Source organism: Penicillium chermesinum, assembly GCF_028974085.1.
Source record: "Penicillium chermesinum strain IBT 19713 chromosome Unknown utg000001l:1.0-1975020.0:1.0-1976611.0, whole genome shotgun sequence".
NCBI classification, from domain to species: Eukaryota; Fungi; Ascomycota; class Eurotiomycetes; order Eurotiales; family Aspergillaceae; genus Penicillium; species Penicillium chermesinum.
In genome coordinates this window covers 816,759-835,492 of record NW_026695311.1, presented here as the reverse complement: position 1 = coordinate 835,492, position 18,734 = coordinate 816,759, and the positions used below count along the sequence as shown (strand labels likewise).

At 50.2% G+C, this 18,734-nt stretch overlaps 9 protein-coding genes across 9 annotated transcripts; 7 read left to right on the top strand and 2 right to left on the bottom strand.

Annotated features, from left to right (window-relative positions):
- Positions 1-1,128: 1,128 nt before the first annotated feature.
- N7468_000331 (SNUT3/LISCH7 family protein) lies at positions 1,129-1,764 on the top strand (the record flags this gene model as incomplete). Its single annotated transcript, XM_058469628.1, has 1 exon — positions 1,129-1,764. One exon carries the CDS (start codon positions 1,129-1,131, stop codon positions 1,762-1,764), a length of 636 nt encoding a protein of 211 aa, XP_058335659.1.
- Positions 1,765-2,234: 470 nt separating this feature from the next.
- Positions 2,235-3,537, top strand: N7468_000330 (NAD(P)/FAD-dependent oxidoreductase; the record flags this gene model as incomplete). Its single annotated transcript, XM_058469627.1, has 2 exons — positions 2,235-2,274; positions 2,363-3,537. The coding sequence occupies 2 exons, from the start codon at positions 2,235-2,237 to the stop codon at positions 3,535-3,537; spliced, it is 1,215 nt and encodes a 404-aa protein (XP_058335658.1).
- Positions 3,538-3,757: 220 nt separating this feature from the next.
- Positions 3,758-6,555, top strand: cwh41 (mannosyl-oligosaccharide glucosidase; the record flags this gene model as incomplete). The annotated part of the gene is made up of 7 exons (XM_058469626.1): positions 3,758-4,004; positions 4,069-4,548; positions 4,599-4,756; positions 4,806-4,851; positions 4,903-5,281; positions 5,334-6,243; positions 6,307-6,555. The coding sequence occupies 7 exons, from the start codon at positions 3,758-3,760 to the stop codon at positions 6,553-6,555; spliced, it is 2,469 nt and encodes an 822-aa protein (XP_058335657.1).
- Positions 6,556-6,685: 130 nt separating this feature from the next.
- N7468_000328 (MMtag domain-containing protein) lies at positions 6,686-7,500 on the bottom strand (the record flags this gene model as incomplete). The annotated part of the gene is made up of 3 exons (XM_058469625.1): positions 6,686-7,029; positions 7,088-7,404; positions 7,463-7,500. The coding sequence occupies 3 exons, from the start codon at positions 7,498-7,500 to the stop codon at positions 6,686-6,688; spliced, it is 699 nt and encodes a 232-aa protein (XP_058335656.1).
- Positions 7,501-7,563: 63 nt separating this feature from the next.
- On the top strand, positions 7,564-7,827 carry N7468_000327 (uncharacterized protein; the record flags this gene model as incomplete). The annotated part of the gene is made up of 1 exon (XM_058469624.1): positions 7,564-7,827. One exon carries the CDS (start codon positions 7,564-7,566, stop codon positions 7,825-7,827), a length of 264 nt encoding a protein of 87 aa, XP_058335655.1.
- Positions 7,828-7,836: 9 nt separating this feature from the next.
- N7468_000326 (uncharacterized protein) lies at positions 7,837-10,369 on the top strand (the record flags this gene model as incomplete). The annotated part of the gene is made up of 4 exons (XM_058469623.1): positions 7,837-7,944; positions 8,014-8,106; positions 8,173-9,466; positions 9,528-10,369. The coding sequence occupies 4 exons, from the start codon at positions 7,837-7,839 to the stop codon at positions 10,367-10,369; spliced, it is 2,337 nt and encodes a 778-aa protein (XP_058335654.1).
- Positions 10,370-11,395: 1,026 nt separating this feature from the next.
- N7468_000325 (RBR-type E3 ubiquitin transferase) lies at positions 11,396-13,045 on the bottom strand (the record flags this gene model as incomplete). Its single annotated transcript, XM_058469622.1, has 1 exon — positions 11,396-13,045. One exon carries the CDS (start codon positions 13,043-13,045, stop codon positions 11,396-11,398), a length of 1,650 nt encoding a protein of 549 aa, XP_058335653.1.
- A 666-nt stretch (positions 13,046-13,711) lies between these two features.
- On the top strand, positions 13,712-14,532 carry N7468_000324 (phosphatase PAP2 family protein; the record flags this gene model as incomplete). Its single annotated transcript, XM_058469621.1, has 3 exons — positions 13,712-13,759; positions 13,825-14,014; positions 14,081-14,532. The coding sequence occupies 3 exons, from the start codon at positions 13,712-13,714 to the stop codon at positions 14,530-14,532; spliced, it is 690 nt and encodes a 229-aa protein (XP_058335652.1).
- A 435-nt stretch (positions 14,533-14,967) lies between these two features.
- On the top strand, positions 14,968-18,318 carry N7468_000323 (FAR11/STRIP family protein; the record flags this gene model as incomplete). The annotated part of the gene is made up of 6 exons (XM_058469620.1): positions 14,968-16,495; positions 16,525-16,925; positions 16,975-17,084; positions 17,148-17,281; positions 17,331-17,460; positions 17,511-18,318. The coding sequence occupies 6 exons, from the start codon at positions 14,968-14,970 to the stop codon at positions 18,316-18,318; spliced, it is 3,111 nt and encodes a 1,036-aa protein (XP_058335651.1).
- Between the last annotated feature and the right edge of the window lie 416 nt (positions 18,319-18,734).

Genomic DNA, 18,734 nt, shown 5'->3' with positions numbered 1-18,734 from the left:
TCTGGATGTAATCTCTAACAACTTCCCACTGCACATTGTACCAGGCTAGACGCCTAAGGTTTCGGTGTGTTTTAAGTTTTTCACTTTATCTGAATTTTGGATGAGTGATTTCCAGTAGCTGCCCTGTACAAGTCCCTTAGACCATAAGTAGTCAACTGAGGTTTTCAAATTCACAACTCGAATAATCTTTCACATATATGCCCCCCTTGCCTACTAGAATACGATCTCTAGTGTCTTGGCTAAGGAGACAGCCACAATGCCAGGAAGTCTCCTATTCCAGCTTTGGGTGGCCATATCAAGTATGTGTGGAGACTGAGACCGTATTCGCCATACTTGCACTGGGTAAAAGGCCTATTCCAGCTCCAATATAGCCACTGTACAAATTGCATGTACCCACTCATTTCCTTACGCCAGGAAAGAGATATGTGCTTTCCTAGATTCCATTTACATATAAAATCAATTTATAAGAATCTTTTGCTGCTTCCTCCTAGTTCTCCACCTTGGCACTCAATCCACCCTTGTACATACTAGCAATACATGAAATGCATCATCATCAGTGTAAGGCGCTCAGGGACTTAAAATAAACAGCAATTTCGAATATCATGACTGTAAAGCTACTTTGTAGAGACCCTTACTGTAAGTAAAGCACTAGAAATAAGGCCGCAGCTGCAACTATACAGGTCATACTTGCATCGATTCAAGACATGCAAATATTATATTAGTGTGCTCTGGGTAGAAAATAGCTTGAAAGCGCAGGTCTAATTAAAAGTCTATTAACTACAATTTTCCTAAGATCCTCTGCTCCTCATGTTTGCAATCTTAGGACAGCGGCTTGTGTCTTCAAAACTGCGCAGTGGGCCCGCATCGGCAGCCGAATCAACTTCGTCTCCATTCTCCATTCATTTTTTGCCGCGACACCTTTACGAATCGCTCACTTCGCCACAGAATTAAGGAGAATTGAATTCTTTTACTCAGCTTCATTACAGTTCAACTATCCCCTAATCTCAGTTTCTCATTTACAACTTGAATCCGACGCGCACATAACTTGACCGAACCCAAATCGGGCCGGGGCGATCACGAAGGCAGAGCCCTTCCACAGAGCGCGTCCGCGGGGTCGACAATAGGAAAATGTCGGAACGACGCAGTTACCAGGGTCGCTCAGGAGAGTCAGCCTCAGACTTCGATCGCCGTCGCCGTGGACCCCCCAGCCGTGCCCCCAACCAACGGTACCGATCTCGTTCTCGAGACCCCAACGAACGCCGGCGCGAACGAAGCTGGTCTCGCGACCGCCGCGACCGTGATAAGCCAGATCGAGGCGACGAACGCGAGCCTCGAGACCGCAGAAGCAGTAACAACTATGACCGTGGCTATGAAAAGCGAGGTATGTACTCAACCAAGCTCCAGTCTTGGCGATTCGAGTCGAACCAATTGGCCCTGTTTACTGACCATCCTCAAGGAAATGCGCCTAGAGATAGACTCCGCGACCGATCCCGTTCTCGTACACCTCGGCAAAGTGATAATAAGGGCCAAAGCAACCGCGGAAAGAGCGAGGAAATGGACGTGGATCTCCCGGATGATGCCAATGAAGAAGACTTGGACGCCTTCATGCGCAAGCGTATGGGGTTCAGTCGCTTCCGCAGCACCAAGAACACCAAGGTGCCTGGCAACCAAATATACGGCGTCCGGAAAGAGAAGAAGGTGGAGTACCGCCAGTACATGAATCGTTCGGGTGGTTTCAACCGACCTCTCAGTCCATCACGATAAGCGGCTTTTCTTTCCCCCTTTTTTTCTCGATTCGCTTCGCTTTTACGTGCGCATGATACTCTGGGTGGACGCCTCACTTCTATAACTTCCTTGTTTAACGTTCGCTGGACTAAGCCAGCAAAATGCATTTGTGGAGCATGGTATCCCGGTCTGTTCTGGAATTCTTACGGCATAACTCGTGGTTCGTTTGCCGCATATTGTGTTTATTTCTCAATACTCGATGGAGATATTAATCAAATATCCTTAGTACTCAACTCCTCGCCATTTTATTAAGTAGACCAAGAAAAATTACTCGTTGTAGGCCGTAGCGTTGCACATGACAAAAACTTGGTTGACTGGGTCGCGGTGACGGTGACGTTATCGCTTCTGACCCCAAAACCGGTCATGGTATTCGCTTCTACTCCTCTTCAGCATCACGCACCGTGGCTTCATTTCCAAAACTGGCATACAGAGTCGCGCCGAGCTTCAAAATGTCCGCGGCAGGAGATCGTCGGGAAATTGTGATCGTGGGTAAGCTTATACTTTTTGCGCCAATCTACACAGCCCCACGTTCTGCGCCCATTACCCGACGAGCAGGCTGACCAGAGATTGAATCTAGGTGGCGGAATTATTGGATGCTGCTCTGCATACTTTCTCACCCGGCACCCTTCGTATGACCCAGCACGTCACAAAATCACCCTTCTCGAAGCTACAGACATCGCAGGCGGAGCATCAGGCAAAGCGGGGGGTCTGTTAGCGGAATGGGCCTACCCGAGCAATATAGTAGGCCTGAGTTATGCTCTACACAGGGAACTTGCGAATGAACACGATGGGAAAAACCGATGGGGCTACAGAGAAACCAACTGCGGACAAGTGGTCGTTCGAGGTCGCAAGCTCGCCGAGAAAAGTGAATCCAAAGCCGAGGGCGAATCGTTACAGAAACGCAGCACCGCCGCATTATCGAAGCTCAAGAGCGCGAAGATCCCTAAGGACCTGGACTGGATTCAGCCCGACCTTTTAAGGGCATACGAGAGCATGAGTGGGCCGGGTGAAACTGCACAGGTCCATCCATACTTGTTCACGACATCTATGGCGAAGCTGGCGGAAGAGCAAGGCCTTAGTGTCGTATTCGGCACCGTAACGAACATAACGAGGCCAAGTGATGTCGTTGAGTCAGTTACATATACCGAGAAGGTATCTGGGGAGTCACGCACAATCCCTGCTACTGATGTGATCGTTGCAGCCGGCCCTTGGACTCAGGCTGTTCTCCCGGAAGTGCCAATCCTCGCCACACGGGCACACAGTGTTGTCATTCGGCCCACAAGACCAGTCAGCGCGTATGCTTTGTTCACTAACATTGAGATCCCGGCCAACTTCCTCCCGTCTAAGCAGTCGAGGCCCACGGTCGCTGCACCCGAGATCTACGCCCGCCCAGATGACACTGTTTACGCCTGCGGCGATGGAGATAAGACAGTCCCTCTTCCTTCGACCTCTGCAGAGGTGGAGGTAGACGATGAGCGTTGTCAAGAGATCATTGACCAAGTCGGCTGTATCTCAGATGAGCTGCGTGACGGCCAGGTCCAGACGAAACAAGCTTGCTATCTGCCTAGCTGCGCCATTGGGGGTCCCTTGATAGGTCTCACGAATACGAAGGGTCTATATCTTGCTTCTGGTCACACTTGCTGGGGCATTCAGAACGGTCCTGGAACTGGAAAGCTCATCAGCGAGTTTGTGTTTGACGGCAAGGCCAAAAGTGCCAAAATTGGATCATTGGATCCCCGCGAGCAAATCTGATCTCTCCTTTAATTGTGCACATTTAGACTGAGCATTATACATTTAGGATATAAGAAAAGAAGATTTCCAAGTGTTGTAACTATGAAGTACCTGCTTTACTCAGTAACCTGGTCGAGTGGAGCACCGCAGAGCTCGGGCCACGTAATTGCGGAGAGAACAGCATTGCCTCATTCTCCGAACGAACGACTTTCCAATGCCCCTCCAATTGGGTTGATGCGACATGACGATGCATCATTTCAGGATCTCGGTAATCCTGACCTCGCTCCTTTACGCGCTCGGTCTTGCAAGTCAAGACCCAAATGATGTCACGGTCCTGATCAAAGAGGCCGCTCGCGCCAACAACGAGTCACTGCTATGGGGTCCCTACAAACCGAATCTGTACTTTGGTGTCCGTCCTCGGATCTCAAACAGTCTTGCTGCTGGTCTGATGTGGGCCAAGACAGACGACTATGGCACTGTGCAAAGCAGTATGATTTCCCTTTTATAATCCAGAATTGCGCGTCGAGATCCCAGTTAACCCTCATCCACTAGACTTCCGACACACCTGCGAGCAGAATGAAGGCATGGCTGGGTACGGCTGGGACGAATACGACATTCGAAAAGGAGGTCGCCAGACGATCCACGATGCCGGAAATTCACTGGATCTTACCATTGATTTTGTCAAGATTCCCGATGGCCGATATGGAGGTAACTGGGGATTCCGCGTCAAGGGCGTTCCTCGCGCCGACGGTGCTCCCGACCAACCTACGACAATGGTCTTCTACACCACACTTGAAGGACTGGGCCAGTTGGGAGTTGACATGGATACTATTCCTGGCCCTGCGCTAGATGGAAATCTGAAATTGAATGGCTTCACTCCTGATCTTGGTCCCTTCCAGATTGAGGTTACTGAGGGCCCCGAGACCAACGAATACTTTGCCCATGGTCACCCTAGCTACGACGAGAAACCTCTGGGCAAGGGTATCGTCTCTAGTACCACTATGGCCCCCCATCAACTCTGGCAGGCTAAAGGTTCGTCTCGACAAACAATCTTCAAATTTCGCTTCTTAATTTCATTACAGGTATAATGTTTTTAAACATGAAGAAAGAAGTTGAGGCCGGTATTGAACAATGGGGATCCGGCAACGCTCCTCCTCCTGCCCAGCTGTTTACTATCAAGCCTAGTCCTGGTGATGGCAATGTCCACATGGTACAGAAGGTGTTCACGGGCCCATTTGAGGTGAGTTACTGCAATATACTCTCACCAAAGCATGGACTTACAGTATTAGTTCGATGTCCTCTTCAGTTCTGGGTCTGCTTCTAAGCCAATGACTTGTAGGTATTTTACGTTCTTCCTTATGAATACAGACTAAACGTTTTTCGCAGCCGAGACAATTTCCGAGCAAATTAAGCATGCTTCGCTTTCGTTCTCAGAGAGGTTCAAGCAGGTTCTCTCGCCACGCGCGCCTTTCACTTCTGCCGAATATCTGCGATTCTCTAAAGCGATGCTCTCTAATCTTATCGGTGGCATTGGGTTCTTCCACGGCGATGCTCTCGTCGATCGATCTGACTCTCCTGCCTACGACGAAGAGAATGAGGGCTTCTGGGAGGAAACTGCCGAGGCACGAGCTGCTGCCCAACCAGTCCTCGAAGGGCCCATGGATCTATTCACCTGTGTACCCTCTCGACCATTTTTCCCGCGAGGGTTCCTCTGGGATGAAGGTTTCCATCTACTGCCTGTGATGGAATACGACTCGGATCTTGCGTATGTCACACTGTCTTCCAAATATTCATGACTTGTAAGCTAACTTTCACAGCCTCGAAATTATCAAGAGCTGGTTCCATCTTATGGACGAAGATGGTTGGATTGCCCGTGAACAGATCCTGGGTTTAGAAGCTCGCAGCAAAGTCCCTCCTGAGTTCACCGTCCAGTACCCGCACTACGCCAATCCACCGACTCTGTTCATGGCCCTTGAAGCTTTCATGGACAAAGTGAAGACCAATCAGAGTCACCAAACAGAATCATTAGATTCTGCCGATGTGGCGGAAAGCTTGCGATCGGCGACTGTGCGAAACCCCGAGCTCGCCGATGCATACCTTCGATCTTTCTATCCTCTTATGAAGAGACATTACTACTGGTTCCGTCAAACTCAGCAGGGTGACATCAAATCGTATGACCGTGAGGCATTCTCGACAAAGGAGGGATACCGCTGGCGTGGCCGTTCTGTTCAGCATATCCTGACGTCTGGCATTGACGACTACCTCGTCCCCAGCCGCCCCACCCCCGGTGAGCTGCATGTCGATTTGATCAGCTGGATGGGCATGATGAGCCGAACCCTGCGCCGCATTGCAACCGCACTAGGCGAGGAAGAAGACGCGGAGAAGTTTGCTCAGCACGAGAATGCCATTACCCGCAACATTGACGATCTCCACTGGGACGAGGCCGCACAGACATTCTGTGATGCTACTATTGATGAGTTTGAGGAGAGTGTACATGTTTGCCACAAGGGTTACATTTCGATCTTCCCGTTCCTGACGGGTATGCTTGCTCCCGATAGTCCCCGACTAAAGGCTACCTTGGACTTGATTGGCAACCCCGAAGAGCTGTGGAGCGATTATGGCATTCGCAGTTTGAGCAAGAAAGACAAGTACTACGGCACGGAGGAGAATTATTGGAGAAGTCCTATTTGGGTTCCCATCAATTACTTGATTTTGACAAATCTTCATGTAAGTGATTCCGGCTAGCGCACTTACTCCCTTCTTGAAGGTTCTTAAGCTCACACGCAGCAGGCCACCGCGACGGCATCTGGACCTCACCAAGAGCAGGCCCGCAAGTTATACTCTGAGCTGCGCAAAAATTTGGTCGAGAACGTATTCAGAGAATGGAAAAAGACCGGGTTTGCTTGGGAACAATACAACCCCGAAACAGGAGTTGGCCAGAGGACACAGCACTTTACCGGCTGGACCAGTATGGTGGTGAGCATCATGGCCATGCCCGACTTGCCGGAGAGTGCACAAGCAAGACACGATGAGCTGTAGGCCGTATTAGTTGGATGTAAAATAGGCGTATAGATTAGATAGCGATGTTTCGATATGTGAAAACGAAATGCTAAGTCGCCATATTTGTCGCTGAGTTGGTTGGGGGGAAAGATATTATGACATCGGTAGATCAATGTCGACGATCGCGGTCATCCCGGCCCCTTTGACGCTCTGGGCTCTGTCTGCGCTCTCTTGGAGAATAGCTACGCTCTGTCCTTCTTGGCCTGTAGCCCCCCATCATCGTTCCGAACACGTGGAGTTCGCGATCGTGAATGATGCCGTCTTCGTCGGTGCTCCCTGTCATGAGAGCGGGAGCGCGAACGGGAGCGATGGCGATGACGATGGCTGTGGTGATGGTGATGATCTCGGCGTCGGTCTTCTTCTTCATGCCGTCGGCGATGTGGTCTTTCCCGGTCACGTCCTCGATCATCACTGTGATCCCTTCGCCGCTCACGTCGTGGGCTTCGACTGCGACTGCGATCGCGCCTGTGTCGCCGACTGCTTCGATGTTCCTTTTCTGAACCTTTGTTACCCGTCACCTCTGTTCCTGCTTGGCCGGCCTCTTTTTCCCCCAGTGGCACTAGATTGGCGTTGTTTGAAGCTTTCTCCGGTATTGGCAGCCCGAGTGCGCGAGCCATTGCTTCCTCTTCGGCATCCTTCACTCGTTGACGTTCTTCCTGCTCTTTGCGCAAGCGCTCTGCTTCTTCCTCGACATTACCTTTTGCGTACCAACTGAGGTCTCGTCCTTGCTGCCATCTTCCCACCGGGGCCATCAACGAATGTCCTAGGTAGTTCTCCCGGTGGGTTGAGTTCTGAACGTCAGACCATTTGAACTCGCTGCGACCGCCACTAAAAGCAGTTATTAGCCCAAGTTGATTGAATACAGAGTGCTTCTGTGAATACTTACCGGCTACCCTCCTTTCGAACGCCTGCAATAAGATCCATGGTGTCAGATGGATATTTGCAGCGGGGATCTCCAGGGCTTAAAGATGAAGCTTACCTTGGAACATGAAGGCGGTGAGTCCAAGTGGGTTCCATCATACCATGCTCCACTTAATCCCCGCTACCGATATTGAATTTCCGTTAGGCTTGATGATGTCCTGTACTTCTTGCCCCTTCGTTTCCTCGCACCCTCGGTCTCTCCTCTTGGGCCAGGGCTCTTTGGCAATGAACACGTTACTCCCAGCTTCTCCTGTGTTTGTGTCCGACATCTCCTTCTACTCGCGGAAGCCCTGCTGCCTACCCGCTACCACCCGCGCGACCACTCCATAGGAGTAGGAAATGGCCCCCCGAGGCTTGGAGGGCGCTGAACATGGGGAGAGCATTCCTGACAGAACTACTCTTTGTCCTCAGTTCAAACCCCTCAATGTCGAGACAAGTAACCAAAGAGTAAGGACCTTGACATTTCTCACGTGGACTCAGAAACTAACATTTATAGTTTTCCATGTATGTATTTAGCTGTGCATATTCGACATGCGAAGTTATACTGACAAAAGCCGAAGGAAAAGGGATCAGTTTCCTCCTACAATAGCTACATGGAGATGTAACCTGGTGAGAAACGAGAACCTCCAGTATTTTCTAGTAGGATCCTCGACAGGCTAACGAGATCTTGATCAGGTGGCTTCTTCTCAACGTCGGAACCTGTTATTCTCAGCACACGGGCATCAGATATATGTATGGATCCCGGCTGGCCCATTCCAGCTATTGGGGACCATCCCTGAGATGATCATCACCCCGGTGATGGAAAATCCCGATGCCGGTGGTTACATAGATCAACGCGCACCTCATACTATCAATCATATGATCGTAGACGACCTGGGACGAGATGAGATTATTGTTTTGGCAACAGACTCGGGAAATGTCTGTGCATACCACGTGGAGGCGATTTTTTCAGCAATCTCTCGGTGTACGAGCCACAACTACAAAAAGCCTTTTGACGACTCAGAAGTGAGCCCTTTCTTCGTTGAAGGAGTTGATCTAAGTGCATGGGGGCTGGCGGTACATAAGTTTGCTCGGCTTATCGCAGTCAGCTCAAACACGTCTCATATCACGGTTTTCGCATTCGCCCTTGCAACCGACACATCTGAGGATGGCAGTGATGATGATCTGCCGCAGGCGGGCGAAGAGTCAGAGCTGGATCGTTCTGATAAGACATGGCTCCATATCGATAATCAGGCGCAGCTTGCAGAGCTTAATCAGAAGATGCCTCACAACCATCGAGCCCGAAACCTTCGGATAACCTACAGAGGCCATTTTGATAATGTTCCCAGCGTATCTTTTGCCAACTTTGATCTGGATGCGAATGGCACTTGGATGGTCAGCACTGATATTAGCAATCGAGTGCTCGTATGGCAAATCTGGAAAGACTTATTCCCTAGGCGGGTATATTACCCTGGTCACCCGATGAATAACCCTCCGGAACGAGGCTGGACAGTAATGCCGCTGGACCCCCGGACATTTAGGCGCCTGTCATCCCCAGATGAAGCATGTGGGTGCAGGCCTGGATCGATGATGATCGCTGAGCGAAATATCGTGGACTTGTCAGAAGCTATCGAAGAAATTCCAGACGCATCACATATACTCACATTCGGCGCTGCTGAGTACGGAGATTTCGAGGTTGACTATCTTCCAAACGATGTTTTTTCTGATGATGCACGTGTTGAGCCGGAGGTAAAGACGTATGAAGTGGAAAGTGGTTCAACATCTTCCGAATCTGCTGCCGACGAGGCAGTCGATGCCAGCTCTGACCTCAGAATTCAATCTCCAGACGGTCCAACAGAACCAGAGAGCGAGAAAAACTCTAAACTACGACCGGTAATTTTGAGGAAACGGTCCTTGCCAAGTATTTTCGAAGAAGACAATGAACACGCCCGAGCTCCATCATTTGCGCATCCTGAATTCGACCAAGAGGGTTCCGAAGCCGAATATTATCGCCTTGATTCACTTGCTTCGCTGCCCCCACACCGTAAGAGCCTCCCTTGGGTACATGCATTACAGAACTTTGACTAATGATCTCTTTCGATGCTGTTCAGCTACATCTCCAACTCTGTTCCCTGTCTTACATCTCTCCGAACATCATATCAGTCTAGCGCCTTATCCCCTTGACTCTGAGTACCAACTCATCTCCCGAAATGTTCTTTTCCAAAGATTTTCATACAGTGTGGAAATCAGCGCTCACTGTGACCGATTCAATATGGTGAAATACGTCCCCGAGCTCAAGCTCGTTATTGCTGCATCCCAGAAAGGCCGAGTCGCCATACTCTCTCTAACTTGGCATCACGAGATAGGTTTTGCGTTCCGGGTAGACTGGATTCTTCCGTTCGCGAGCCAGGAGCGACGTGACGAGCGTCCCATGATTCCACTCCTCGGTATCGCTGTCAGTCCCATGCCAGGATTCGAGGTTCCGCATGACGTTCCCTTCATTCCTACGGGCCAAAGTGATGTATCTTTTCAATACCGAACCCTCGACACAGAGGATAATGAGCAATCGAATCCGTCTGACTCTGGTTATCCCAAAAATCCGAAGGAAAGAGAGCCCGCGTCCCCAACCTCAAGCCCCACTTCCCCACCAAGATCAACGTCAGAATCATCAGAATCGTCAGCATCATCGTCTCAAGAAAGAGACCAATCTCCCGACTCCAAACAGATTCCCAGAAAACAAACTCTAGCAGAGCGCCACGCCCAAGCCTCGTCTTCTCACAGGCCTCGCGAGAGCTGGCATGGGCTCCACCCATCTCGCCATTACCGCCTAATGCTTTACTACTGTGATCATACAGTTTTGAGCTACGAGTTCTGGCACGATTGGCAGAAATAGGGCTGCTCAAGCAATGCCATCTAAAATGAAAGTCATCTGTGCTAGTACCTACCCCTAGAAATCCGGCGTGCCAAAATCGTGTATCCTTGCATCTCCTCTTACACCCCCGTTATACACACATTATGTATGTATGAGTACCCGGTAATTGGCATATCAAAAGTTCGTGAAACGAATTCTTTTTTTTTACCAGGAAAAGGAATAATATAGAATCGTGAGAAGCAAAATTCTATCTAGAGTATCTGGCAAAGAAAGCTATTTGAAAAACACCAGTATCTGCCCGACCAACCCATGCAGAAGATAGAAATAAAGGAAACCATAGTGTGACATCGGGGATCGAATCATAGAAACGGAAACGAGCGCAGTGGGAAGTAAACCCGCACGCACAGTAGAGAAGGAAAACGAACGAACCTAACCAGATCGACCTATAACAAGATCGGTAGTAATGAAATGCAAAAAAAAAAAAGGAAAAGAAAAAAATAAAATAATTGCAGCACGCCAGATAAGAGCAAATGATCTAAGAAGATTGGGATATTTGACAGGGGCAATGAAGGCATGGAGTCTCGGACAACAGATATGGACTCATTGGTCATAAGGACGTGAAACATGAGGACGTGTTAACATGAAAGCATGAGATACTGCCTCGCCTGCGATGAACATGTTGGAGTGGAACGTAGAAATGTGATGGGAGTTTGTAGGCACTTCCAAGGGCTTTAAACTAAGCCTTTGGAACATCGAAGCAGCTCGGCGCTCTTATGACATAGTCGGGGACCCTCAACGTTTGGAAGTGGAAAGGACATGAAGAAATCGCGACACAAATCGCGAAAACGAAAGAGGTATCTAGAGTAAGAGGAACTCATAGCTCATTATCGAGTTCGTCGCTATCCCACTCGTCCTCTCTGTCATCTTGGACGAGATGCAAGAAGCGCTGAAGTCCTTGTTGCCAATCTTCTACCTGTAGAGGCGGAGGCGGTACTGGCTGTTCTCGGTCTTGCATTCCAGCTATAGCATTGCGGTGTGCTCGGCGCTCTACTTCGACGGCACGCATGACCCGTTCTTCCGCGTCTCGTGCGGCGGCATTGGGGCGAGGGGAATCGGTGCAGGGGGCGGAGCTCGGTGGCGACGGCGAGGAGGTTCAGCTTCAGGCTCGGGTTCCTCGTCGCTCGAATGCAGATCCCAGAAGAGCTCATTGGGAGCATCGTCATCCGAGTCAACCTCGAAAATATTATGCAGTGCGTCGGCACCGATAGGATTCTCACCATCACCACCTTCCAGGTCCCATAGCCGGTTGTAACAGTAGCGACCTTCCTCGTTGAAGTGGCGATATGGGTTATCAGGCGAAAGCCAGGCTGAGCAGAGGTAACAGAAGTGCGTGTCGCATTTGACACACCGCATATGGTTACATCCCATAAGCTTCTGGCAAGGTACATTGCAGGTTGGACAGTGAGTAGTGTAGAGACGGAAGTATTCTTCTGTCGCCTTTTCTTCCTCCGTAGGCTCTGCCTGGAGGCGCGGTACACAAAATACTAGATCGCCGTGCCAACCTTTTTTACAAATGGCACAGAAGGCGTAGTTGCAGTCTTCACAGATAGCAAGGCGATTTTCACGGCTGGGTGCCTCATCCACCTTACCGTTCGGTTCTGTGGGCGAAGCCTCATCGTCGTCTGATCCATCGTCATCTTCCATTGGATCCTGCGGTTTCGGGTGCCTTTTTGATCGTGCTGCGCCTTGGCACCAATGGCGTGGGCAGTACACTGTATTGGTGTCTGCTTCTATCTTCTTCTTGCGCTTGAGGAAGACATATCGCTGCACTGTCTCTGTTGACAAGGGGATCTGTAGGAGTTCACTCGGACCGATGGTACGATCTTTCTTACGACGAGGAGTCTGTACTTCGCTCCCCGGAGCTGGTGTGGGGTGTTGATTCTTGTCGCAGTCTGGAGCAAGACACTTCACGCTGTCGACATCCCCCTCGGTGATACACGTATTATAAAAGTCTTGCAGGCAGGGGACGCAAAAGACGTGAGAGCAACGCAACAGACGGTGGCAGCTGGCACCTTTCTTTGGCTCCAGACATATCCCACATTCGAATGTCCCTTGCTCAAATTTTTCCCGCTCGGTTTTACTATTGAAGTCCAGTAACGGGATCTTCAGGTCCCGTGCCAAATATAGTTCTCCGTCATTTGTGTCTTGAATCCCAAACGCGGTTTCAGCAAGTTGTTGCAGATGGTCGATGTATGTAAATACCACCATATCCTGCCCACACTCTTTCCACAAACGTTCGCAGTCATTGGATAGCTTCGCAAGAATGGGTGCTGGCAACCATGGCGGTTGGGTATTCAACTGCACACGTGGGGGCTTTTCGGAGGGGTAGCCGTCCGGTAGTTCAATGTGAAGGTTGACTGGTGGTAGATAGGACAGGACATGGACGTCCCTAGCTGCGGTTTGATCAAGTTCAGCCTTGTGTTCATCGATGGACGTAGGTGGAGTCAACGCCGCAGGAAAACCGACATCGACAGGCTGCTGGAAGTAGACTTTGGTTGGCGACGGTAGCGCGACTGGCAGGTCTAGCGTAGCTTTGAAAGGCGACTCGGGGTTTATTTTGATCTCAGGGAAAATTGCCGCTATGGAAGACAGCTCGACGGAGCGGTCGTCCTCGGAAGTTTCATCGGCTTCCGTCATTTTTCGTAGTAGGGAAGGGGACTGGTATAAGCGATGAATCGGAGGACCGTTGAGAAGGAGTCGGACAGCCGGAATGATCGACTTCACCACAAAGAGTAGACCAGGTCAGTCATGTCTCTCGAAGGGGTTAGTGTTCTTGGGTGAATATCGGGGTTTGCGACCAGTGGCGATCAGGCAGGAAAGGTGGGAATTTTTCTGCACGAAACCACGCTAAATTCAGGGAGGCGAACTTCTATATACGCCCGGTGCAAATGAAACACCCACCCTAGGGTTAGTCTAGACCACCGTTGACTGGCTGGACTGTAGAGACTGAGGAGTCTATCAAATGATGTAACAAGAAGGCCGGAGTATCGAGCAGGCGCTGCGTCATGGTTTTATGGCACAGGTGCAGAAAGATGGAGGAAGAAGAGAGGCGGACAGAGGCATCGAACGTTATAGAAGGGCAAAGGTGGTGAGAGCAATGAACTCGGACAGAAAAGAGAAGAAAAAAAATTTAAAGTAGGAGGGGCAAAAAAGTAAATAGGTGCCCCTCTTCGTGCCTGATGGGGAATTTATTGAACGAGGGGGCGATGCTGCTTTTGATTATCTCTTATCGCATCCGCCTTAAAGCGGCTCGTCATTTCCCTTCAGTTCTTGTCTTCTCCAGCTTCCCCAAACACATCCATCATGGGAGACACTCCGCTGGCCTCGTTGTCTTTGACTCATGTCCACTACGTAAGTGCTGATTTGTCAGTAGCCCAATGCCAATTCACAATTAACGCATCGCTGCCCGGTCACAGAACCCCGAGGATCCCCTATCCTTGGTCTCCGCATGGCTCGCCTTACTCCCCCAGGCGCTGTGTGTCTCATATGCGACGCTGACATGGGCTACAAGAGAGATCGAGGTGGTTCTGATGTTTGCTGGACAGCTGGGCTGTGAGGCAGTGAATTTTGTGCTCAAGCGAATCATCAAGGAAGAGCGCCCAAAGGGTATGTTTACTAAGAATTTGGCTCCAGTCCTGAGCGCCATTTAACCCGACTGACACTGATGGATAGAAATGTTTGGAAAAGGCTATGGAATGCCTTCCTCTCATTCTCAATTTATGGCTTTCTTTTCCGTTTATCTGATCCTCTTCCTTCTCTTCCGACACACTCCCGCCTCCGCAACCTCCTACCCCTACAGCGGCACCCTGCTCCGAGGTGCTGTAATCATCATCCTCGGTGGGGTTGCAGCTGCCGTTGGCACAAGCCGGGTCTACTTGAACTATCACACGCCCACCCAAGTACTGGCGGGCTCTGCGGCTGGCGTCGTGTGTGCCGTGGGTTGGTTTGTTGTCACCGGGCTTGTTCGACGCTGGGGGTGGATTGACTGGGTTCTGGACCTTACCATCTGTCGTCTTATGCGTGTGCGTGACCTGGTTGTCAGTGAGGATCTTGCTGAGTCCGGATGGCAACGATGGGAAGCACGGCGGCTAAAGCGCCGTCAACGTAACCGCAAGTCGGAGTAAAACCGATTGTACAAAGTGGCCCCCCGGTATAATCGAGTATGGCGAGATGGATGGCTATGCCAAATTTCAAGTCCTCTTTCCCCTCAGATATTTTCATTTTCTCCTGTGACATTTTGTAGATTTCTCGCTCAGTTCTCCGCTTTGCATCATTTGTACAATATCCGATTAAACATTAAACCGCGACGCGTAGGTCACGTGTCGTCTATCGGCGCCGCTATCACCGCAATTGACAGTCGATAGCCCCGATTGATTTAGCTACGACGCTGGTGGCTGAAATGCCCATTCAAATCCTATTGGTTTGATTTTCCTGATACCCCTGCCGTATTTCCGACTCACTTATATCTATGTCCCTCGCTGTCAAATCAAAGCAACTCGCGCTATCAATCCTCGACTCCGTCTTTGGACAATCCACTCCCCCTCTTGTAACACGCTGCCATGGATTCCCAGTCAGAGCCAGCCGGCGCCACAGGGACTGCTCAGCATATCGTTAAAGCTGACGAGGTGGATCAGACGGGAACGGATATCTCACCGATTCCAGACGACCAATTGATGGAGGAAGTGGCAGAGGAGTTGCGACAGGAACAGTCTTCTCCGATTCCCGTGGCAGAACCTGAAAGCACTGAGCCTCAACAAAACACAAAACGCCCCGACCTACGACGAGACACTGCGGCGCCCCCTCCTCCTTTACAGCCTCCTCCACCTGCCCCGGTGCAGCAGCAGAATATGGATCGTCCAGCTGATTCGCTTAGTCTGGCTCAGCTCCGACGACTAGTACAAGAGATGCCAAAGATTGAGCAGCCGGCGTATGCATTTGAATATGCTGATTCGCAATCCTTCTCCGATGAAATCGACGAATGGTTCCAATACAATGAGTTCGATCGGGTCATGTTGACCGGCGCAAAACAAACATTTGATCGACAGTGGAGGTTGTTCTGTCAGTCCCAGGATTTGAACCTATCAGAGCAGCCTTGGGTCGCGAGCCCTGAGTGTCTCCGCCGTACCTTTGTATCTCAGTCTCTCCAAAGAATACAGGATTCCGATATTTCAGTACGATTGGAGGCATTGGAAAATGTCTGTTACGCGGTCTCTGGAGTTTGGGGCACTACTGGAGGACAAGCTACACCGGATTACCCCGAGAATCCTGATCCAAAAACAAGTACCGAAACTCCTCGGTCGAAATCATTGCAGATCGAATGGATCGAAAGAAATGTCATGTTGGTCCAAGAATGCTCGGGTATCCCTATTTTGATCAAGAAGCTGTCACAACTTTTTGACCGCAGTCGATCCCCTTTAAGTTCCGACTCTGAAGGCTCTGGGTTTGACAGATCCAGTCCAGGGGAAATTCCAGCTCCGGAACGAGAAGCGAATTTAGTTCTCACCATTCTTTACTTTACCATTGAGGTTGGCCGCAGGCAAGAAGCTCGAGATACCCCAAGCACACTCATTAGGGACGCATTATCAGAATCCAGCCCGTCCTTACTGGTCACCATTGTTGAGATTATTGCACGTCTGCGCTGGGATGAGACAGCTAACATTCCTCTGACTCGGATTATTCTTCTTTTGTGGAAATCCTTGCTCCTCGTTTTCGGTGGGACCGATCAGCTTAAGAGAGCCAAAGAAGTCCTGGAGCCACCCTCAGTTTACGAAGAAGACTATGTCAATCGCCGAGGCCCATTTCTGCATGCATCGCCTTTGGATTATCATTTGTTCCGGCAAGAGATCACATCCAAATACCCTGCCTACAACCCGCCACGTCCCATCGTTCCGCTGGAACTCGATAACAACACCATTTTACCCCCAATCCCGCAACACCCTAGCAGGGCAAACTCATCCAGCGGCTTGTTCTGTGGTGTCGGTCCGTCGATCTCTGGAGCAAATGGCTCTATTCTCCAGCAAGCTGTACATATCGCGACCCCAGCTCCCTCCCCACCTCCTTCACCTATTGGCCCCGGCGGTAAAGCCGGTAAGAAACAGAATTATCAGACCAACCAGAATTTCCCGCTCATGTATCCACCTTGGACGACTCTAGCAACGGTATTGGTGGCAAGGGCACCACTGAACGCCAGGATGCTTTGGTGAGTAAGCGTTGGGAAGGAAGCGATGTACCCGCATCCATTATCGAGGCCGGTCAGCTGTTCTCCACCCATGTTAAAATGACAAGAGCCATGCAGCAGCTGTGGGACGAGCGTGAGAACTTTATGAAGTACGACCGCGGGTGGAACTTCGAGAACGGCCACAGAGTACCCAACTTCACCGCAATTGACGATTTGAGCCTTGAATTGGACGACTTGAATCTTTCGGCGGGCTCGGAACCATCACAGTCTAAGGAACCATCGAAGGAAACTGATGACGTCGATATTCAGCGGCGCCTGGATGCCGTCGAAGCATTTTATGTGAGTCAATGGTCTCTCAAGGAAAAGCAGCAAGCTAATATATCCACAGTGCAAAACCTTATCACACCTTCAATCGATAACCATTGTTTTCCTAAAGATCATTCTGACCAATGTCAGCGCGGTGGTGAGCCAAGGGGGCTCCCAAAGCCAGAGCACGGGGTGCGCTTTTAATCCCTTTCCCCGGTAACATAGAAATACGAGCTAATTCCTTCTTTGAAGCAGCCATGGAAATGGCTCCAACGATATCTTTTCAGACATATCAATTGAGGAGCTCGACAACATTCGACTCCGAGAGATCACTTCTAAGGCGGTTTCTGGAACCTTGCTTCTTCTTGTGAAATGGTTCAAACGTTCGCGTAAGTTCCTATCGAAACTCTCGTATGGCCGTTGCTAACCGTTGAAAAGACATTCTAAAGTTTGAGTATATGACTCAGCTCTTGCTCGACTCCAATTACCTCCCTCTCATCTTGAAGATGTTCGCCCACCAAGACGTTGACCAAGCTGTAGCCCAACGAAACGACCGTGATGACTTGTCGTAAGTAGCACTTCTATATCTTCCAGAAACATCAGCCTAACTCACAGAAGTTTTTTCAATTTCTGTCGCGAACACTGCGCCAGTACATCAGACCATGCGGACGGCGGCGACACCGAAAGCGAAGACGAGGCCGCGCCACCGCCAATTTCTCGAACCCGACCAGCTTTCCACACCACGGACTCCGTTCGCTTTCACCCTACAGGAGAATGCATGCCGGACATTGTAGACGGCCCGACCCGGCCTGAAGTAGATGAGCTGGGCTACCCAACCGCACCTCTCCCCAAGGAGCCCATAACCGTATTCTCCTTCCGCAATTTTTTCTCTGCAATCAACTACCTCCACATTATGCAAAAGATCACTCGCGATAAGGCACACCGCGCCCTCTTGCTTGTACAATACAAGTCCAGTGCAATCTTACGCAAGGGCCTCAAGATTCCAGATCCGCACTTGCGCTTCTACACCCTGAAACTCTTCAAATCGCAAGTGCCATTTTGCAGCCGCAAATGGCGTCAAGGTAACATGCGAGTGATCACGGCTATTTATCTGTACTGCCGCCCCGAACTCCGTGACGACTGGCTCGCCGGTGCAGATATCGATGGCGAGATTGACGAGGCGCTGCCATTGGAACAGGCTTTACGGGGTTTGACTCACTGGTGGCATCTTCGGAAGTATAAGGACATCATGGGTGGCCCAGAGGGCACATCGATGATGGAGGAAGAGCGTGACTTTTTTGTCAGGGAGTTAGAGTCAATGGGATGGGGCTTTGCAGAGGATCTGGTTGAGGATTCAGACATTGGCAATCAAATGGTCAATGGGACAGAGTGGGATGGAAGCCTTCAGATGGAGAGCTGGGGCTGATTCGTTCCTACTTCGACTAGTATTGCTATAACCTTCATATACCCCGCGCTCCACATATCAAGTTTATCTCGGAAGAACACTGCTTTCTTGTTTTCTGATTTCTACTCTCGACGGGACTGAGGCGGCAATCAAGGTGATTGATGGTTGGTCGTGCTACCTAACCGTATCTCCTGATCATACAACTGCAGAGGCTGTGTGAATAGCCATTGACAGCGACTTCATTTCTCCGTGGAAAATATTGTAATTCGCCTCATTAGAATTGAGTGGATCAAACTGCATTGCATTAAATATTAATATGAAAACACCATTCGTCCATATATATACGCTCTTATCGATAAGGATCACCACGTGACCGACATCTTTTTTTTTTTCTTCAACATCTGCGCAACCGCTCCGAGTCTGCAACACCGACATCT